The following is a 19,253-nucleotide window of genomic DNA, read 5'->3' as shown; positions in this document are numbered from 1 at the left end:
TTTTATTGCATTAGACAAAGGAAAAAAAAAAAAAAAAAGAAAAGGAGTAAGCTTAGGGAGTTCCCCCATAATAACATCGGGGGTGTTGCAATGTAATAGGAAACACATTTAAAAATTTATATATATATATATATATATATATATATATATATATATATATATATATATATATATATATATATATATATATATATATATATATAATTTTTTTCGTTTTTTTTTTTTGGGTGGGGAGGGTTTAATTCATTAGCTTGTTACATGATATTCATTTTTCTTTATGGTGGAGATTAAAATACAAAACTGTATAAAGGGGGAGTAGGTCTGTTGCGAAACCTTTAGAAGCACACAGTAGTGGAGTAACCAGGAAACTATCTAGTATGCAACATATCAGCAGTGATAGTGACAGCTCAAAAGCCAGAAAACCATATAGAAAGTATAAATCTTGCAAAAATCTTTGGCAAAGTAAAAAAAAAATTAACACAATGGTACAGATTAAAAACCTGAAGTCCTGGCTTCCGAGGATCGATAAAACGAAGCATTGAGTCGGAGCTTGCAAATGTCACACCGGAGTAAGGTGGCGGCATGGTCGCCACAGCTGTTATGGGTACCTTAGTATCTCCAGCCTCATAAGTCCGAAGGGTTTTACCTATACCAGGGAAAACATTGAAAAGGAAGTTATTGTTAAGCTAATTGTTATATTAGAATGACAAGCTTTCAGCATGATATAAACATAACACACAATCACTACACCATACCTGGCAATACAAAAAATAATAGTAATTCTAGGCATATCTATTACATATAGTGGTTATAAACCAGTGACAGGAGACGTCTTCTTTGCTACCATACCCAGTTATATACCCTTTTGTTCCCTATAAAACATTCTCTCTTCACGGCTGCTATAAACCAAAACCAATAACTCTACACTACGGATTGTTTCAGTCTGAGCTTCTCACTAGGATACTAAAAACTAGGGAATGGTCAAATTCCCTGTCAGTTTTTTTTTACTGCTGTAACAAAAAATGAAACAGAAGTGCCACACCGCTGCTAGAAGGCCCAGATACAACTTTATTCCAATAAAGGTCAGGGGGGTAATCCAAAAAGTTACCAATGAGTTTTAAGGGTTTAAAAGCGCCAAACCAGCTGCCGACAAGGCCGGCGCATACAATCACTCTGGGAAAAATGAAAGGTTCAGTTCACTTCTAATCTATTCACATTTCTGTCAATCAAGCCATGATGAAGAGGGCGCTCTAGGAAACTGGAAACATGTTGAATACTGTTTGTCCACCCGACTTAAAATCAGAATAAAGTTGATACTGGACCTCTTGGCAGTGGTGTAGCACTTCAATTTCTCTGGGGTGTAGAAGCTGCCTGCCCAGGAATCAGATCATTTACAGCAACATCAATACTTTAAAGTGATACTAAACACACACTGTTTAATTTACATTGTCCCTTCTATTTCTGTAAATGGATGATGCCACTGTAATTATTTTGATAAAAAAACAAACAAAAAAACATACAAACACAACCCCCCCAAGTACCTCTTTTTACTAAAATCGTTATTCAGGTGTTATGTGACCCAGCTCTCCCCAGCCTGTATGCAGGGAAACATAAGCAGGAGGAGCTTCTAGTCACATGTTAAAAAAAAAAAAACCACAAACAAAAAACAGCCTTTGGAATACAGAGTAAAAATAATTAAAGTGGTGGGCCAGCGTAAAAATAAAAAAAAAATAATTAAAAATGAGCAGCTACAAACACTGTAGCTGCTGACTTTTAATAAGCACTTACCTTTCTAGGGTGCCCGCGATGTCGGCCCCCCGAGGCCGACCCGTCCCTCAGCTGTCGGGTCCCAGCACCGCCAATTCAGAGTAAGGGAAACAGGCAGTAGAGCCTTGCGGCTTCACTGGCCGTTTCCTACTGTGCATGCACGAGTCGCGCGGCGCTTTGTGACTGGGGCGTGCTGTGTCGTGGGGCACACACAGTTCCCACAACACACCACGCCACGCCTCATTCACCAGAAGACAACGCAAGGAGGAGAAGACCAAAGATCACCGCGTAATAGGAAGAGGCAGATTAGGATGATCTGCCTAGCAACAGCCATTTCTGGTAAGGGAAAAATGTATTTTTTTGATAATTTTTTTTGGAGCCTTTTTATGCATTTTTTTTTTTTTTTTTTTTTTTTTAAGGGTGGACCTCCCCTTTAATATCAATAAACTGTTTTAAATTGGCATAGAAATATATATCTGAAAATAAAAGCTTTGTTTTGTGGAAATAACATGGTATGGGCGGATTTCTGCCAGTCACAGGCTGTGTCACACCCCTCCAACCTGTGTCTTAGAATGAGAGGGAGGTGAAGCCTCCATTAATCTACATGTAATATCCCCATTGTGCTGAGCTGGTTAGTGGGCATGGAGAAAGAGGGAGGGGGTGGGTTGTCATTTACCAGTGTATACACCCACATATGTCACTCTAAAGCAGAGGTCTCAAACTGGTGACCCTTTAGCTGTTGTGGAACTACAGGTCCCATCATGCCTATGCCTTTGGGAGTAAATCTTTTAACTGTCAGCCTTGTGATGCCTCATGGGAATTGTAGTTCTGCAACAGCTAGAGGGCCACCATGGGTTGCTCAGATGTGATAGGGAGGAAGTGCTCAGCACAGAAACTCAAAGAAAAATGAGCATGTGCAGAGTTGCCACCACAGCTGCAAAATCTCTTGCTTGAATTGGGGAAAGGAAAAGGTGGCAATAGAGAACAGCAGGATCAACCAAAAGGACATAAAAACATCACACTTTAAGGTAGAGGTGGTTTATTAACTGTAATGAGATAAGTGCTTTTTTCTGACCTTTCCTTGGAGTTAATTGGAGGAACACTGACAAAAAAAAAAAGAAAAGAAAAAAAAATGGAACAGGCCACTGCAACTGAAAACAGAACTTGGGCCCCCTGCAGCTCCACAAGCCGCTTGAAGGAACTTACGATTGAAGTTGGCATCAGATGACGCCTGAAAATTCACCTGACAAAACAGAGAATGTTTGAACAGAAGAGAAGTTGGCAGCCTTGTGAATCTGGGAAAGAGTTGCTTGATGCCAAAAAGCACAAGAAGAATGCACAGTGTGTGCCTGGCCTTAAAACATTGCACTGACAGGATAAAACTCCCTGTACACAAGGTCTTAATTAAAGAGGAACTGCAGTCTGCTCACATAATTTGTAATAAAAACATCTTTGCCATTCTGAAGCTTCCTTCCAACCACTTTGCATATTATTTTATATATACTGTGATTCTATACTTGTCAAATATGCTGCAGAAATCTCCCTCCACTGATTGCAGTCTGGTTGCAGCCATTTTAAATGTGGGCAGCTGAAGCTGCTGCCTGTTCACTTCCTGGATTTACACAGACACATAGAGGCACACCTATAGCTCTGCAGCTTTCATTGGCCCTCTTGTGACTCACCCTCCCCCCTCCCTTCCTGGCAAACTCATGAGAGCGAGAGCTGTGCATGATGTCATAAGCCTAGGCTAATGACCAGACAAACAGGAAGAGGGCTGTATAAAAGGTATTTACTGGCAGAAAAAATGTTTTACTAACCAAAGTTAAAAACAACAAGGACAGAATATTTAATAGATGAAAAAAATTACTGCAGGTTCGCTTTAACCATTTCCCGACCGCTTCAAGCACATATACTGTGTGGCAGAAGGGCACGTACAGGCAGAATCATTTACCTGTACGTTGCCCTTTAAGAAGCGGCTTGCGGGCGCGTGCCTGCCGGGAGCTCCATGAGCGTGATCACGGGTCCCACGTACTCTATGTCCGTGGGGATACCCGCGATCATCTCACGGAGAGGAAGAACGGGGAAATGCTGATGTAAAACAAGCATTTCCCCATTCTGCTTAGTGACACTGATCACCTCTCCCTGTATTCGGGAGTGGTGATCAGTGTCCTGTCACACACAGCCCCCCCCCCCCCCACAGTTAGAATCACTCCCTAGGACACACTTAACCCCTACAGCGCCAGCTAGTGGTTAACCCCTTCACTGCCTGTCACATTTACACAGTAATCAATGCATTTTTAATTGCACTGATCGTTGTATAAATGTGAATGGTCTCAAAATAGCACCAACATTTTTTATTCTTTATTATAATGTCTTTTCACCATTGTTTTGCTCTCTGAATTATATAAGGACACTTTTTTGATTCATTTTAATATTTAGACACTGTATCATTTGACTATATGAAATGTATCTTTTGTAGCGCAGCAATTTATTTTTATGTTAAAGAATGTGAGGCTAGCGGTCTAGGGAACAAGACTGCAAGTATCAAGATCTGACTCTTCATAGAATAAAGAGCCAAACGCTGGATTCAAGCTTAACCGCAAAAAGGCCAGGATTAATCCAACAGAGTATTTTTTGGGATGAAGGCTTTTTTCCTTGCATCCCATAAAGTATGTTATCCATGTGTGATGGCAGACCTCATGGAAGTGCACTAAGCTTTTAGAATGACAGAAATCAATGATTTGGAGGGATGCCGTCTCCCAAGCCCTGGACTTCAACAGCCATGTTGTTAACAGCCAGACCATGAAGCAGAAAAGTAAACCAGTCCTTGCAATATTCAGGTGATTTGGAAGAGCCCAAGTAACGTCCACACGTAGTCTGATAGGGTCAGAGTACCACATGTGCAGAGATATGAGGAACGCTGGAATGCCATCCAGTGGCTGGAAAATGGGGACATACAAAGTATGCATAAATTAAAAATGTGTGGTTATATTTCGTGAATTCACCCAACCAAAAAAAAAAAAAAAAAAAGGCTGCTAATCTGTACACAAAGCATTGCCCTATACCACAGTAAAAAAAATGAGTTGCTATATAAAGTTAATACACCTAACAAAACTAAAGTACAACCTAAAACTGCACATAGAATAATATGATGTGTGTCCATGATCAAAAGCCAAAAAACACAAAAACTATTCTTGCTCTTTCAGATATCAATGTTAGCACAGCATGGGAAGAAAGACAAGGGAACACTCCTAATAGCGTAAGTGTTGATAAATTACATTAGTAAAAAAGATTTGAAAAATGTAAATTTGTATAAAAAGCTCTGTACAAGTGCAAAAAACTCCAGTCCACAGCGTTACTACGTAGTAGAGAGCAGTCTTCTTAGTGCTCTCAACCTCACTAGATGTTTATTTTTAAAAGGCAACTTCATGGTTTAAAATTTAGACAAAACAACAACAAAAAAATTAAACCCAGAAAAAGATCCCATACTCAAACATTCACATAAACACACAATGCTAACCCCATCCAATAAATAAATCTAATTTAGTCAATGATTAAGTCAGACTGTACTATCATAGTCAAACATTTTAACAAACAGCAGGTCCATTGGACCTCCTTTCCCATAACAGAACTGAGGTTCTAAAGCCATATAAATAACACATCTGTGATTAAGGCCTCATGCACACGGACGTTTTTACAGCCGCTTTTTTGAGCGTTTTTTGCAGCTTAAAAAGGCCTGTCCATGTTAGTCTATGGCTTCATGCCCACCTAGGCGTTTTTGAGCTGCAAATGGCATAGGCGTTTTTAAGCTGTAAAAAAAACCCAGGACCAGTGCGTTCCCTGGCGCGGAGCTAGAGCTGTAAAAACGCGAATCGCGGGAAAACGCGCAAAAACGTGCACAAACGCGCAACATATTTTCTTTGTTTTCTGAGTGCTATAGCCAAGAGATGTGTTTCTTTAAAAACGCTACTTAACGCTAATGCTAACGCTAAAAAACGCGCAAAAACGCCAATGCAAAACGCAGTAAAAATAGAGTTTTTAACGCCGATTTTTTCCAGGCGTCGGAGCTAGCTTTGCAGCCAGTTTTTTAAAACGTCCGTGTGCATGAGCACTTATTGTAGACCTGTGCCTTTAATGTGATATTAAACCCAAAAGCAAACATTATCTTGCAGCTTACCAATTTTTAGATGTGATGGTTGCATTAGTTTTATTTTTATTTTTTACATTTTTTGCTTTTTATTTTCCACTGGTGATCAGCAAGTCTGTGGTTTTTCAAAAGAACAAGCTCTCCTGCAAATGTAGCAGCTTGTAATGCAGAATGATCAGTTTACTATTTATTCAAACTGCATGCAGAAGGTTTTTTACCTTAATGCATTACGGAAAAAAATAAAATAAAAATTCTGCCTTTAAAACCACTTTAAACATGGTAGGCATTTATTCTGTAAGTTATTGGTATGTCTAAAACGGCAACCATGGATTGTAGCATTATGGTACTATGTATTACTGGCCATTTTTTAATGGCTGTACAAAATCCATTAGTGAAGGCACATTCTCCTACAAGGCCAACCTTTGGACTTACTCAGAAGTCTTTTCCTGTTTTTTGGTGACAGTTATTTGCAAAAATTTACTTTAATGTCAGTTTAAAGTGCAACCAGGTGCAAATTACCATGTAACACAGAAGTTTATTTCAATTTGAAAAAAAGTTACATTTTGTACCAATGCAACTGAGCAGAAGCAGCCATATAAAAACCAGGCACTAGATGGCAGAAAAGGAATTCTTTTAGAAGACTGAATACTCAAATATTTTTGAACTACAGAACACACGCCTCTCAGTTAAAACAAAAGTTATCAAAAAAAAAAAAACTATAGACAGACAGTGAATTTATGTACTTACAGTATCTCACAAGAGTGAGTACACACCTCACTTTTTTGTAAATAATTTATTTTAATCTTTTCATGTGACAACACTGAAGAAATTATACTTTTCTACAATGTAAAGTAGTTTGTGTACAGCTTGTATAACAGTGTAAATTTGCTGCCCCCTCAAAACAACTCAACACACAGCCTTTAATGTCTAAACCGCTGGCAACAAAAATGAGTACACCCCTAAGTGAAAATGTCCAAATTGGGCCCAAAGTGTGAAAATCTTGTTATGTTGAAATCCTGCCCTGTGGCCCAGTCTCCAAAGGGAGGGGATCATGCTCTGCTTCAGTATATCACAGTATATGTTGGCATTCATGGTTCCCTCAATGAACTGTAGCTCCCCAGTGCCGGCAGCACCCATATAGCCCCAGACCATGACACTCCCACCACCATGCTTGACTGTAGGCAAGACTCACTTGTCTTTGTACTCCTCACCTGGTTGCTACCAACACTTGACACCATCTGAACCAAATAAGTTTATCTTGGTCTCATCAGACCACAGGACACGATTCCAGTAATGTCCTTAGTCTTCTTGTCTTCAGCAAACTGTTTGCAGTCTTTTTTGTGCATCATCTTTAGATGCAGACCAATTTGATGCAGTGTGCAGCGTATGGTCTGAGCACTGAAAGGCGGACCCTTTAACCTCTACAGCATTGCTGGCAGCACTCATATGTCTATTTCCCAAAGACAACCTCTGGATATCACGCTGAGCACGTGCACTCAAATTCTTTGGCCGACCATGGCGAGGCCTGGTCTGAGTGGAACCTGTCATGTTAAACCGTCTTGACCACCATGCTGCAGCTTAGTTTCAGGGTCTTGGCAAACTTCTTATAGCCTAGGCCATCTTTAGGTAGAGCAACAATTATTTTTTTTTCAGATCCTCAGAGTTCTTTGTCATGAGGTGCCATGTTGACCTTCCAGTAACCAGTAACCAGTATGAGAGAGTGAGAGTGAAAAACACAAATTTAACACACCTGCTCCCCATTCACACCTGAGACCTTGTAACACTAACAAATCACATGACACCAGGGAGGAAAAATGTCTATTTGGGCCCAATTTGGACAATTTCACTTAGGGGTGTACTCACTTTTGTTGCCAGCGGTTTAGACATTAATGGCTGTGTGTTGAGTTATTTTGAGGGGACAGCAAATTTACACTTTTATACAAGCTGTACACTCACTACTTTACATTGTAGCAAAGTGCCATTTCTTCAGTGCTGTCACAGGAGGAGATATAATAAAATATTTACAAAAATGTGAAGGGTGTACTGACTTTTGTGAGATACTGTATATCATTTAGAATAAGGCAGCATTTATTGCCCAGAAGCAATGCACTCAAGCCACCCAACATACTGGGAAACCTGGAAAGAATATTAACAGCGTGTGGCCCCTGGGAGCCAAAAAACTGCACCTACCTGTCATCTGTATAAATAAACCCTTCAGACGCCTCTCAAAAAACTCTTAAGAAGCCCCAGCAGGGGTTATACTAAGTAAGGCCTAACGAGGCAGTGTACACGATCCGACCTTCCCATAAAGATGACATTTACTTGCAATTGAGCCTGTAGTTCAAGTGCAGTAACAGTCCACTATCTTGTAGTTGGCTCTACCTCAGGTGTACCCCCGAATGTGAAGGGTGCAATCTAGTGCCTTCTTTGTGGTGTCTAACAGAGCTCAGAATTCTAATTCTGATTTATACATGCCATCCAAAAGAGGAAATATGGCTTTCACATCTGGTGTGAAGGATATTTTAGGTACTTAAAGTGGGGTGCATCTAAAATAAAAATAAAAGTCAGCAGCTACAAACTTTTAATAAATCGGACACTTACCTGTCCCAGGGTCCAGCGATGCGGAGGAACAAAGCGCCCCTCCCCCTTCCCTGCTCCGCTCGCGGCGCCGTCATTCGTACTGTGGGCACCCGGCTGTAGCTTCACAGCCGGGCACCCACTGCGCATGTGCGAGCGGCGCAGGGCGCCATGATATGCCGCACAGTCATCTGGGACACGTGACAAGTCCCAGATGACTGTGCAGCGCAAGGGGAAGTGATGTCACCAGCCCGGGCAAGGAAGAAGGCAGACTACGCGGGACCCCCTAGCAACAGGTATTTAGAGGTGAGTAAAACATTTTTTTTTTTCTAATTATTTTTTTTAAGATTTTTAATCACTTTTTTATTTTTTGGTGGCAACACCACTTTAAACGTATGATGCCAATCTTTGGCTGGCTGCAGAGAAAACAAATGTCTGACTAGCAGAAGAAAAAGCAAGCTTTGCATAGTAAAAACATAAAATAAGTAGCACATCAGTGCATAAACCCATTATTAAACACAGACCTGCTAAAAAAATAAATAACTAAAAAGTTAAATTTGCAATAGGCTGATGGTGATAATGCTGCAAATGCCTTAACTGGAATATGCACAGCAGGTGTCCACTTGCAGGCAGCAGCAGGTGCCAGTATGTTAGTATGACACACGCTCAAACCAAGTATTTTACATCACTGAGCTATTTTAGGGATTTTCTTCAGTGACCCTTCTTGCATTTGCTTTTAAGCAGCCCTTTTATTCACAGTGAAAGGAAGTGGGGAGGTTACTAATAATATGATACACACTAGAGCAGGGATATGAAATGAATGGACCTCCAGCTGTTGCAGAACTACAAGTTCCATGAGGCATAGCAAGACTGACAGCCACAAGCATGACACCCAGAGGCAGAGCATGGTGGGACTTGCTAGTCCCCTAATTGCATATCCCTGCACTAGAGTGTACTTGGTAAACAAAGGTCATTAAATAATAGTTTATCATTTAAATATGAAGTCCAGACTTACCCTTCAATCTTGCACACTTGCACTGAAATTGCTTACCTTGATTTCACTGCACACTGTGAGCTTCTCACAGTGTGTATTGGAAGCTGTAGCAAATCAAATACAGCCATCCTCTTTTCCTGGCTGGAAGAAGTTCAGCATCATTTAGCCCTTCCCAGTCCTACTGTCATTAGCCCATCCCTTTTATTCATTGGTTTCAGTATTTTCAAACATGGCAGTTCACCTTTACTTGTGGGCTTAAAAAAGAACTATAGGAAAAACTTTTTTTTATTCCATTTTGGATAGAGTAAGGAAGGATTATAATCAGTCAGATTTCTTTTTTCCCACCATCTGTCCCGTTATGGAGATTCCCCTTCAATTCCTGTCCCATAGCCAAACAGGAAGTGAGAAGAAATCCCTGCAAATTAAGTGAATTCCTTGAGGACCCCCAAGTCACCAGTGTCGCCATTACAAGATCTCCCCTTAATTTCTTTTTTTTACTTTTACTTTCAACAATAATTGTAAACCGGACAAATAGAGAGGATGAATCTCCTTAGAAGGATAAATTTCACCTTTTAGGGAAAAAAAAAAAAGGATAACAAATGCACATTTATTTGCAGGTAAAAAAATTGTGCATTAAATATTTTTTTCTTTTGGAGCCTGTAAAACATTGCACCAGCAATCAGCAGATCCATGGTGCCAAGCAGGTCTCCTGCAGATCTGCCAGTGTAACTGTGTGCCTGTACATCACGTACGGGCAAGCAGATACAATCTGACAGGAAGAATGAATTAAAGCGGGAGTCCGCCGGGACTCCGCGTTTTTTTTTTTTTTTTTAAAGCCAGCAGCTACAAATACTGCAGCTGCTGACTTTTAAAATAGTGACACCTGTCCAGCGCGCCCGCGATGTCGGCACCCGAAGCCGATCTCTCTATCGTCTCTCGGGTGCTGCCGCCGCTATCTTGGGTATGGGAATCAGGAAGTGGAGCATTTCGGTTTCATTTCCCGGTTCCCTACTGCGCATGCGCGAGTCGCGCTGCGCAATAAGGACGGCCCTTGCTGCCTCTGGGATCTGTGTGTTTCCCAGCAGGCAGCGGGGGACTTTCGGAAAGGGGCGTAATCTACGCCCCTTTCCGCAGAGAGCTATCCCGGAAGTGGGTACAGATACCTGTACTGTACAGGTACCTGCACCCCCCTGAAAGGTGCCAATTGTGGCGCCGGAGGGGGGGAGGGTTCCGATGAGTGGAAGGTCCACTTTAGGGTGGACCTCCGCTTTAACTACCATGGCACTCCACAGTGCCATGGTAGTTCATCGAGACCTACAAGCTGACAACTGCAAAGGACACACAGAGCTGTGTAATTAAATTACGCGGCCCTGTGGTTAGAGCCTTGCATGACCAAGCTGATTTATTAAAAAAAAGGGACAGCTAGTATGGGGATCTTTTCACCATACTACCATCACAGAGAGTGGGAATCAGGTAGAGGCTGCAGCATTGGGAACATGTTACATGTTCCACCCTAAAAAAAAAATGTGGTGCATGTAACATGTTCCCAATGGTGAACTTATCCTTTAACGAAGGGACAGACGGCAATAAAAACCGACAGGAGTTCCAATCCCTCTGTACTCTATCAAAAAAAATAAAAAAATTACCTTTAGTTATACTTCAACCTAGGGCAATTTGCATGCCTAGGAATGCCCACTTTTCCAGACTGACAGCGCCACTCCTTCCAAGAACCAGCCCACTGTTTACCTCAGGACTGAGGGCTCTTGAGAGGAGTACAGAGGCAGGCTGCTGTAGCGATTTTAGGAAGCCATCTTCAGCACCTTGTTGGCCCTTAACCACTATGCTCTACCTGCATTGCATAGAGAAGCACAAAGACCCAGCGATTATGCCACCAAGTCAAAAAGTATGCAATGAAACCGGAAAAGTTTTACACAAAAATGTCAGCATGACGATGAGGCGGGAGAGGAGGAATAAGGGATGGTAAAAAAGATCAGTAGAATAGACTCCGGCTTAAAAAAAAAAAAATTGAAGAAATACTTGTAAAGAGCCACATCTACTATTAATATACAGGTGTAACTATTGGTGCCCAGGTAAATGCTTACAGAAATATAGATCAGTTTAGTTTACTGCACTATCACCATACTACTAATCATGTGTTGGGTCATACCTGTACATTGGTCCCATATGCATACTCCTCCATCACAGCTCACTATCTGTTGTACAGATTCCAGCTGGCCTACATAGAACACAGTCTTCTTGTGCTCAGTATAAGTAAAACGTGGTTCAATCTCCCTGGTGCCGTCTCCATAGTTGTACAAAGGCCACAACCGAACTGTTTTGTCCTTACTGCCGCTTAGAAAGAAATCTTCCCCGCTAAGTGGTTTAACGGATTTGATGGCTCCAGAATGGCCTATGAAACTCTGGAGCTTGATCTGGTGAAAGTAAAAATGAGGTTCCTGTTGGCTCACACCAATCTCATACTGCCAGTATGCTAGCCAGTTGCCACATAGTCCATGGGCACTCCTTTGAAGATCCTGCTTAAAAGTATTATCATCACACTGGAAGTTTTCTGCTACAGGGCTGCGGCAAGTGGACTTTGATGGAGATGCCCGACTCTCTTTTGGGACCTGAATACGGTTCCCAACCAGGACACTCCCAAAGGTGCCAGACTGGGTGTCTTCCTCTAAGCTGCGACGAGGGACACTTGTTCGATCACTGTACTCACATGGCAATGATTGATTGTCACTCTCCTTTGGAATAACTGTTTCTTGATAAACCATTGTAAGTTTCCATATTAAATCATGGTTTGGAACCAATTGGTTAATAACATCACCTTGAAAACAAAAAGGTATATTCACATATCACTATACAGTAGTGAACTTATATACTCCTTTACTAAATCTGCATGGCAAATGGCTTCTAACAATATATCACACACCTCAGAGGATCATACTCTATATGTGTGCTGTCATTCACAACAGTGGACCCCTTTCACACTGGCGGCTGTTTTGCCGCTGTTAAAAGCATGTTTTGTTATTTTGAAATTCCAAGACTCCAGGCACAGCGATCACTTGCAATTGTATATTGCGAGTAGCGGTGTTTACATGCAGCTGCGGTGGAACATTCTTTCCATTTCTGATGTGCTTCCTGTTTTTCTTTCCTTGTTGCTGCCGTTATCCGTAGGAGTAATAGTACACTGCAATTACCTGCAGTTATGTGCAGATAGCTCCAATAAATCGGTCCTGGACAGCGTGAGGAGGAAAAAAAAAAAAGCCGATCACCGACAGCAGTGATCGGGACATCAGTCCCGATCACGGCCAGCTTATCAGTGCCCACCTGCCCCCTGCCAGTACCACCTAGATAATAAAAACGTGCCCCCCATCAGTGCCCAAAGTGCCACCCATCAGTGCCCACAATCTGCCTCAACAACAGTGCTGCACCCCAGTGCCACATATCCGTGCCCATCAGTGTCATCTACCAGTGCCCATCAGTGCCACCTATCAGAGCCACCTATCAGTGCCCATCAGTCCCATCTATCAGTGGTACCTATCAGTACCACCCTATCCGTGCCACCCTATCCATGCCACCCTATCCGTGCCACCCTATCCGTGCCAATCTTTGCCCATCAGTGCCACCTTATCTGTGCCCATCAGTGCCACCTTATCTGTGCCCATCAGTGCCACCTTATCTGTGCCTATCAGTGCCCACCAGTGCAGCCTATCAGTGCCTACCAGTGCAGCCTCATCAGCGCATTTCAATGAAGGAGAAAAATGACCTGTTTGCAAAATTTTATAACAAACTATGAAACATGATTTTTTATTTATTTTTTATTTATTTTGCATCTTTTTTTGTTTGTTTAGCAAAAAATAAAAAACTCCAAGCTGTAATTAAATACCACCAAAAGAAAGCTCTATTTGTGGGGAAAAAAAAAAATGATAAAAATGTCAATTTGGGTACAGTGTTGTATGGCCGCGCAATTGTCATTCAAAGTGTATCAGCGCTGAAAGCTAAAAATTGGTCTGGGCAGGAGGGGGGTTTAAGTGCCCAGTAAGCAAGTGGTTAAAAAGGAAGTAAACCCTGATGGGTTTACTTCCTCTTTGATTCTCTGCAAAGGTAACACATAAAGGACTACTATGCATCGCATAGTAGTCCATTATGTGTCACTTACCTGACACAGGAGCCAGCAAAGTTACCACTGTCCCCTGTAGTGCGGAGCATCCATCTTCTCGGTGGGTCTCACTGCTCCGCCGCTGTCATTCGACGAAGCCACGATGACGTCCCTCCCGCGTATGGGCACGGGAGCCGCCACCCGCGGCATATCGCCATTGACAGTGGCGCGCTCAGTGCGCGGCGCTGTCTACGGCGCATGCGCTGTAGTCAGCGGTGCCTGTGTTTTGGCAAATATCTCCTAAACCGTGTAGGTTTAGGAGATATTTCTTGGACCTACAGGTAAGCCTTAATCTAGGCTTACCTGTAGGTCAAAGTGGTTTGTAAGGGTTTACAACCACTTTAAAGTGGATGTAAACTTGATTCATGAAATTTGAACTAAGCACATACATCTGTAGTGTTTTTTTTTATCGCTCACCAAAGCCCTGAGTCCCATGTGTTTCTGCTGTTTCGTTGTTCTGATATCAGCATGATAACTTCTGACAAGTTCTCTGTCAACCAAGATAAAACCAGCCTGAAATTTGTGTTGAGGGAGGTTGCTATAAATAGATTAGCAGAGACCTTGACTTGTCACAGCGCAGCTCTGCAAGTCTCTACCCATGTGGAGGGGGGGTGTGTGCGCCTTTCCTCCAAATCAGCAGTCTTGGCTGTATGCCAAGAATCTGCTCCCAGTGCTAAACAGGAAGAGAAAATCTCTTACAGGATGTGCACTTTCTAAAGTAAGGGTAGGAAGCTTTAAAGAGGCGGAGATCTACCTGAATGACATGGGAGAAGTCAAAGATTACCAGGCACAGTGTTGCCTCCTCACACCCGATTTAAACTTATAATTGCCAAACTATCGTGTCGCAATTGTGGGTTTAAATCAGGTGGTGAAACATATCGTTTTCAGAAAGTGCATCAAGCCCGCAGGATATAATAGAAATCTATGGCCAAGCGTAGCAAACCTGAAGGAAAGCTGCAAGTAAACTGCACTGCACCCACGGTGTGGGCAAACCGCAGCACATCAGTGTGAAAGCAGCCTTATACTATTATGCCCCATGTATTGCTTCACACTGACCTGAAGATCTCTTCTTTCCTGCTGCTGGCACCACTCTGGACGCCACTAGCCAGCATATAAGGTGGAGTGCATTTGGTATCACTCGGCATAGGACAGGAGCCAACACTACAGAGGAAGCATCAGCTTATTTGGTTCTTGCTCCCTACTACAGCTCCAACTTTACAAGTAGTCCCTCTGCATTGCACTGTCTGATGCTCTGCAACGACGGGTCAGCAAGCCCAGACCGCGATCTACCAGTCACCTGTCCGTGATCTACTGGTAGATCACGATCTACAGGTTGCTGACCCCCATTCTAAAGAATATATAAAGCTGTAGACAGCAGATATGCATGTAAAAAACGTACGCAGAGAGATACGTTTCATCTCTGTGCATCACCCGAGGCTGTTCACTTCACTGGATATAGGAGAGTGTTTACATCCACTGTTAGCCATTTTTGCTGCACCTATGTAAAAAAACAGCCACTCACTAAAATACGCCAAACAGCACCTAGAGAAGACTCAAAACTTGCAGAAAAATGATTTGGCGTACTACAGCATTGAAAGTTATGGTCCCAACCATAAACACCAAGTTTAAAGTTCACCTTTAAAAAATAAAATAATGCAAACATTTTTACAGGAAAAAAAAGGGGGTGCATTTATTTTATTTCTCAGGAGGCTGCAGAGCATTACACCTATGATTAGTGGATCGGGGTGCATGTGATGGGGGGGGGGTGTGATGTCAGGCTCCTCATAGTCTTCTTACAGCTACAGTGGTGTGAAAAAGTGTTTGCCCCCTTCCTCATTTCCTGTTCCTTTGCATGTTTGTCACACTTAAGTGTTTCGGAACATCAAACCAATTTAAACAATAGTCAAGGACAACACAAGTAAACACAAAATGCAATTTGTAAATGAAGGTGTTTATTATTAAAGGTGAAAAAAAATCCAAACCATCATGGCCCTGTGTGAAAAAGTGATTGCCCCCCTTGTTAAAACATACTATAACTGTGGTTGTCCACACCTGAGTTCAATTTCTCTAGCCACACCCAGGCCTGATTATTGCCACACCTGTTCACAATCAAGGCATCACTTAAATAGGAGCTGCTTGACACAGTAAGGTCCACCAGAAGATCCTTAAAAGCTACACATCATGCCGAGACCCAAAGAAATTCAGGAACAATTGAGAAAGAAAGTAATTGAGATCTATCAGTCTGGAAAGGGTTATAAAGCCATTTCCAAAGCTTTGGGAATCCAGCGAACCACAGTGAGAGCCATTATCCACAAATGGCGAAGACATGGAACAGTGGTGAACCTTCCCAGGAGTGGCCGGCCCCCCAAAATTACCCCAAGAGCGCAGCAACGACTCATCCAAGAGGTCACAAAAGACCCCACAACAACGTACAAGGAACTGCAGGCCTCACTTGCCTCAGTTAAGGTCAGCGTTCATGCCTCCACCATCAGGAAAAGACTGGGCAAAAATGGCCTGCATGGCAGAGTTCCAAGGAGAAAACCACTGCTGAGCAAAAAGAACATCAAAGCTCGTCTCAATTTCTCCACAACACATCTTGATGATCCCCAAGACTTTTGGGACAACATTCTGTGGACCGATGAGACAAAAGTGGAACTCTTTGGAAGGTGTGTGTCCAAGTATATCTGGCGTAGAAGGAACACTGCATTTCATAAAAAGAACATTATACCAACAGTAAAATATGGTGGTGGTAGAGTGATGGTCTGGGGCTGTTTTGCTGCTTCAGGACCTGGAAGACTTGCCGTGATAAAAGGAACTTTGAATTCTGCTGTCTACCAAGAGATCCTGAAGGAGAATGTCCGACCATCTGTTCGTGTACTCAAGCTGAAACGAACTTGGGTTCTGCAGCAGGACAATGATCCTAAACACACCAGCAAGTCCACCACCGAATGGCTGAAGAAAAACAAAATGAAGACTTTGGAGTGGCCTAGCCAAAGTCCTGACCTGAATCCTATTGAGATGTTGTGGTATGACCTTAAAAAGGCTGTTTATGCTCGAAAACCCTCTAATGTAACTGAATTAGGTCAATTCTGCAAAGATGAGTGGGCCAAAATTCCTCCAGGACGCTGTAAAAGCCTCATTGCACGTTATCGCAAAAGCTTGGTTGCAGTTGTTGCTGCTAAGGGTGGCCCAACCAGTTATTAGGTTTAGGGGGCAATCACTTTTTCACACAGGGCCATGATGGTTTGGATTTTTTTTCACCTTTAATAATAAACACCTTCATTTACAAATTGCATTTTGTGTTTACTTGTGTTGTCCTTGACTATTGTTTAAATTGGTTTGATGTTCCGAAACACTTAAGTGTGACAAACATGCAAAGGAACAGGAAATGAGGAAGGGGGCAAACACTTTTTCACACCACTGTATGTAGGAAGACTGAATGGACCATGAACATGCACCCTCGCAGTCCATTGAAAATACAAGTCTGTCTGCCACGGTGGCACATGTTACACCCTAAATACAGGTGTAACATAACATGTTACTATAGGTGAACTTATTCTTTAAGGAGGAGTCAAAAGGCCTATGAGGAGAAGCCCACCAGCCTTACTATTTAACCACTTGCTTACTGGGCCCTTAAAACCCCCTCCTGTCCAGGCCAATATTCAGCTTTCAGCGCTGATGCACTGTGAATGACAATTGCACGGTCATACAACGCTGTACCCCAAGTTCAATTTTTATAATTTTTTTCCCCACAAATAGAGCTTTCTTAGGTGATATTTGCAAACAGGTAATTTTTCTCCTTCATTGATGTACTCTGATGAGGCGGCACTGGTGGGCACCGATAGGGCGGCACTGGGAGGTGGCATTGGTGTGCACTGAGAAGTGCCACTGATAGCTGGCAGTGATGGGCACCGATGGGTTAAACTTGAAGTCAGCACTTATTAGCACCACTGGTGGGCATTGATAGGTGGCACTTGTGGGCACAGAGGTGGAGGCAGATGTGCCTCCTTCTTCGGGAGGGATGTCCCTTGAGGATAAGCCGGTGAACGGCTTTTTTTTCTCGTGAGGAGAGAAAAAAAAGCAGATTACCGAGTTTTTGTTTGCACACGTGATCAGCTGTCATTGGCTAACAGCTGATCACATGGTAAGGGGCCGGGATCGGGCTCTAACTCGGATTGGTGATCACCCCAGCCTCGGTGATCACAGCACGCGCCGGGTGTGCGGGGAACGCGCAAAAGGGGAGGACGTCCTATGACGGCCTCCCGGAAATTCAGGTGCGCACTGTGGCCTTCATTCGGCTATAGCGCGGACCTCAAGTGGTTAAATTAAGATCTGAGCTGCATATTCATGCTTCTTCTGCGGACCCAAATAAAAAAAAAAAAAAAACACCCCTCCATCCCGCAGCTGTAATCTGGTGCAGAAGAGTGCCTGGCTATGTCCGCTCTTACCACCCAACTCCTCCTTTCACAGAAGCCGGTACTTATATTAATAATAATAATTAAAAAAAAAAAAAAAAAAATGAAGATTTTTAAATTTCTACTAATCTAATAATATCCAGAGATCAATGAATGCAAGAATAAATAGAAACATATTTCAGCAGACTGAAGGCTTCTTCACCCCTAGATGCTTTTCTCAGGTCAAGTCAGTCACTTGCATAAAGCTCAAGAAATGCTAAAAGTTACAGTTTTGATTAAATAGTTGCATAGTACTACATTTCAGGATTTGATTAATGTCAGTCTGCAAAACATACTGATAGTTGCAGAATTTAATCAGGCCTATGAGATATAAAAAAAAAAAAAAAAAAAAAAACAGGCAGCCTAACTATTTTCTTATGACAGGGGTGCTTGAAACATTAGTAATGGCTGGCCTCGGCCTTTTAATAAACATTGAACTTATATTGGAAACACACACAGGTGTTTAAATGAACCATCTGTGGCCCTATGAAGTCTGAATAAACTGGCTTCTAATGCAAACAGGCAAACATACTAGAACAGGTAATGTAAGAACTTGTTCCCTTTCCTCTGTTAAGTCCTATATTTCCCCCACATGTACAGTATGCTATAGAAGGAACGTTTTCTGTGTCCCCCATAGCATGTTAAGGGGGGTCTTGTCCTTTGGCTGCCTTGGATGAGCATGTTGGTGTGTGGCCTCAATGTTTGCAACTCACCTATGAGACAGGAAAACGGTATGAATGTGGCATATGCCATCTCAGCATTGTACACTTTTTCCAGTTCTTCCATTAAAGCCAGATCCACAGGTAACTTTCCTCCATCTGGGCAGTAGACACTCTTTACGCATGGCTCCGAACCATTCTGTGTCTCTGCAGACAGGCCCTAGAATGCAGATATAATAAAGAAACAAAACATAAGACAAGCATTCAGTCGAGTGGCCTTGATTCCTTGTAACTTGCTCTCCCTGCATAGACATAATTCATTGCTAAAACAGTATTTGTGTGTTGGACAAAGGAACATTTCTCATTGAAGGCTGAAGTGGAAATAGGTATCAGTTGTAAATACACTTCTGTCAGGGACACCATGTAGATAAAAGGAAGACAAGCTTCCAATGTATTATTCTTATAGAAGAGTACCTAAAGCCAGTTT

At 42.4% G+C, this 19,253-nt stretch overlaps 1 protein-coding gene across 2 annotated transcripts in view; it reads right to left on the bottom strand.

The window, feature by feature from the left end:
• WDR81 (WD repeat domain 81) overlaps positions 1-19,253 on the bottom strand; it is a 117,125-nt gene that overhangs the window by 47,282 nt on the left and 50,590 nt on the right. For both annotated transcript variants that reach the window (XM_077480569.1, XM_077480568.1), the window contains exons 7-9: positions 18,821-18,986; positions 11,653-12,318; positions 501-646 (exon numbers count right to left, since the gene is read on the bottom strand). In XM_077480569.1, the coding sequence (XP_077336695.1) occupies positions 501-646; positions 11,653-12,318; positions 18,821-18,986 (978 nt within the window). The remainder of the gene's footprint in view (positions 1-500; positions 647-11,652; positions 12,319-18,820; positions 18,987-19,253) is intronic.

The sequence above is a fragment of the Lithobates pipiens genome, unplaced genomic scaffold (assembly GCF_037356315.1).
Source record: "Lithobates pipiens isolate NorthernLeopardFrog02 unplaced genomic scaffold, aLitPip1_a1.2 Scaffold_16, whole genome shotgun sequence".
Lineage (NCBI taxonomy): Eukaryota > Metazoa > Chordata > Amphibia > Anura > Ranidae > Lithobates > Lithobates pipiens.
This window is presented reverse-complemented; position numbering and strand designations above follow the sequence as displayed.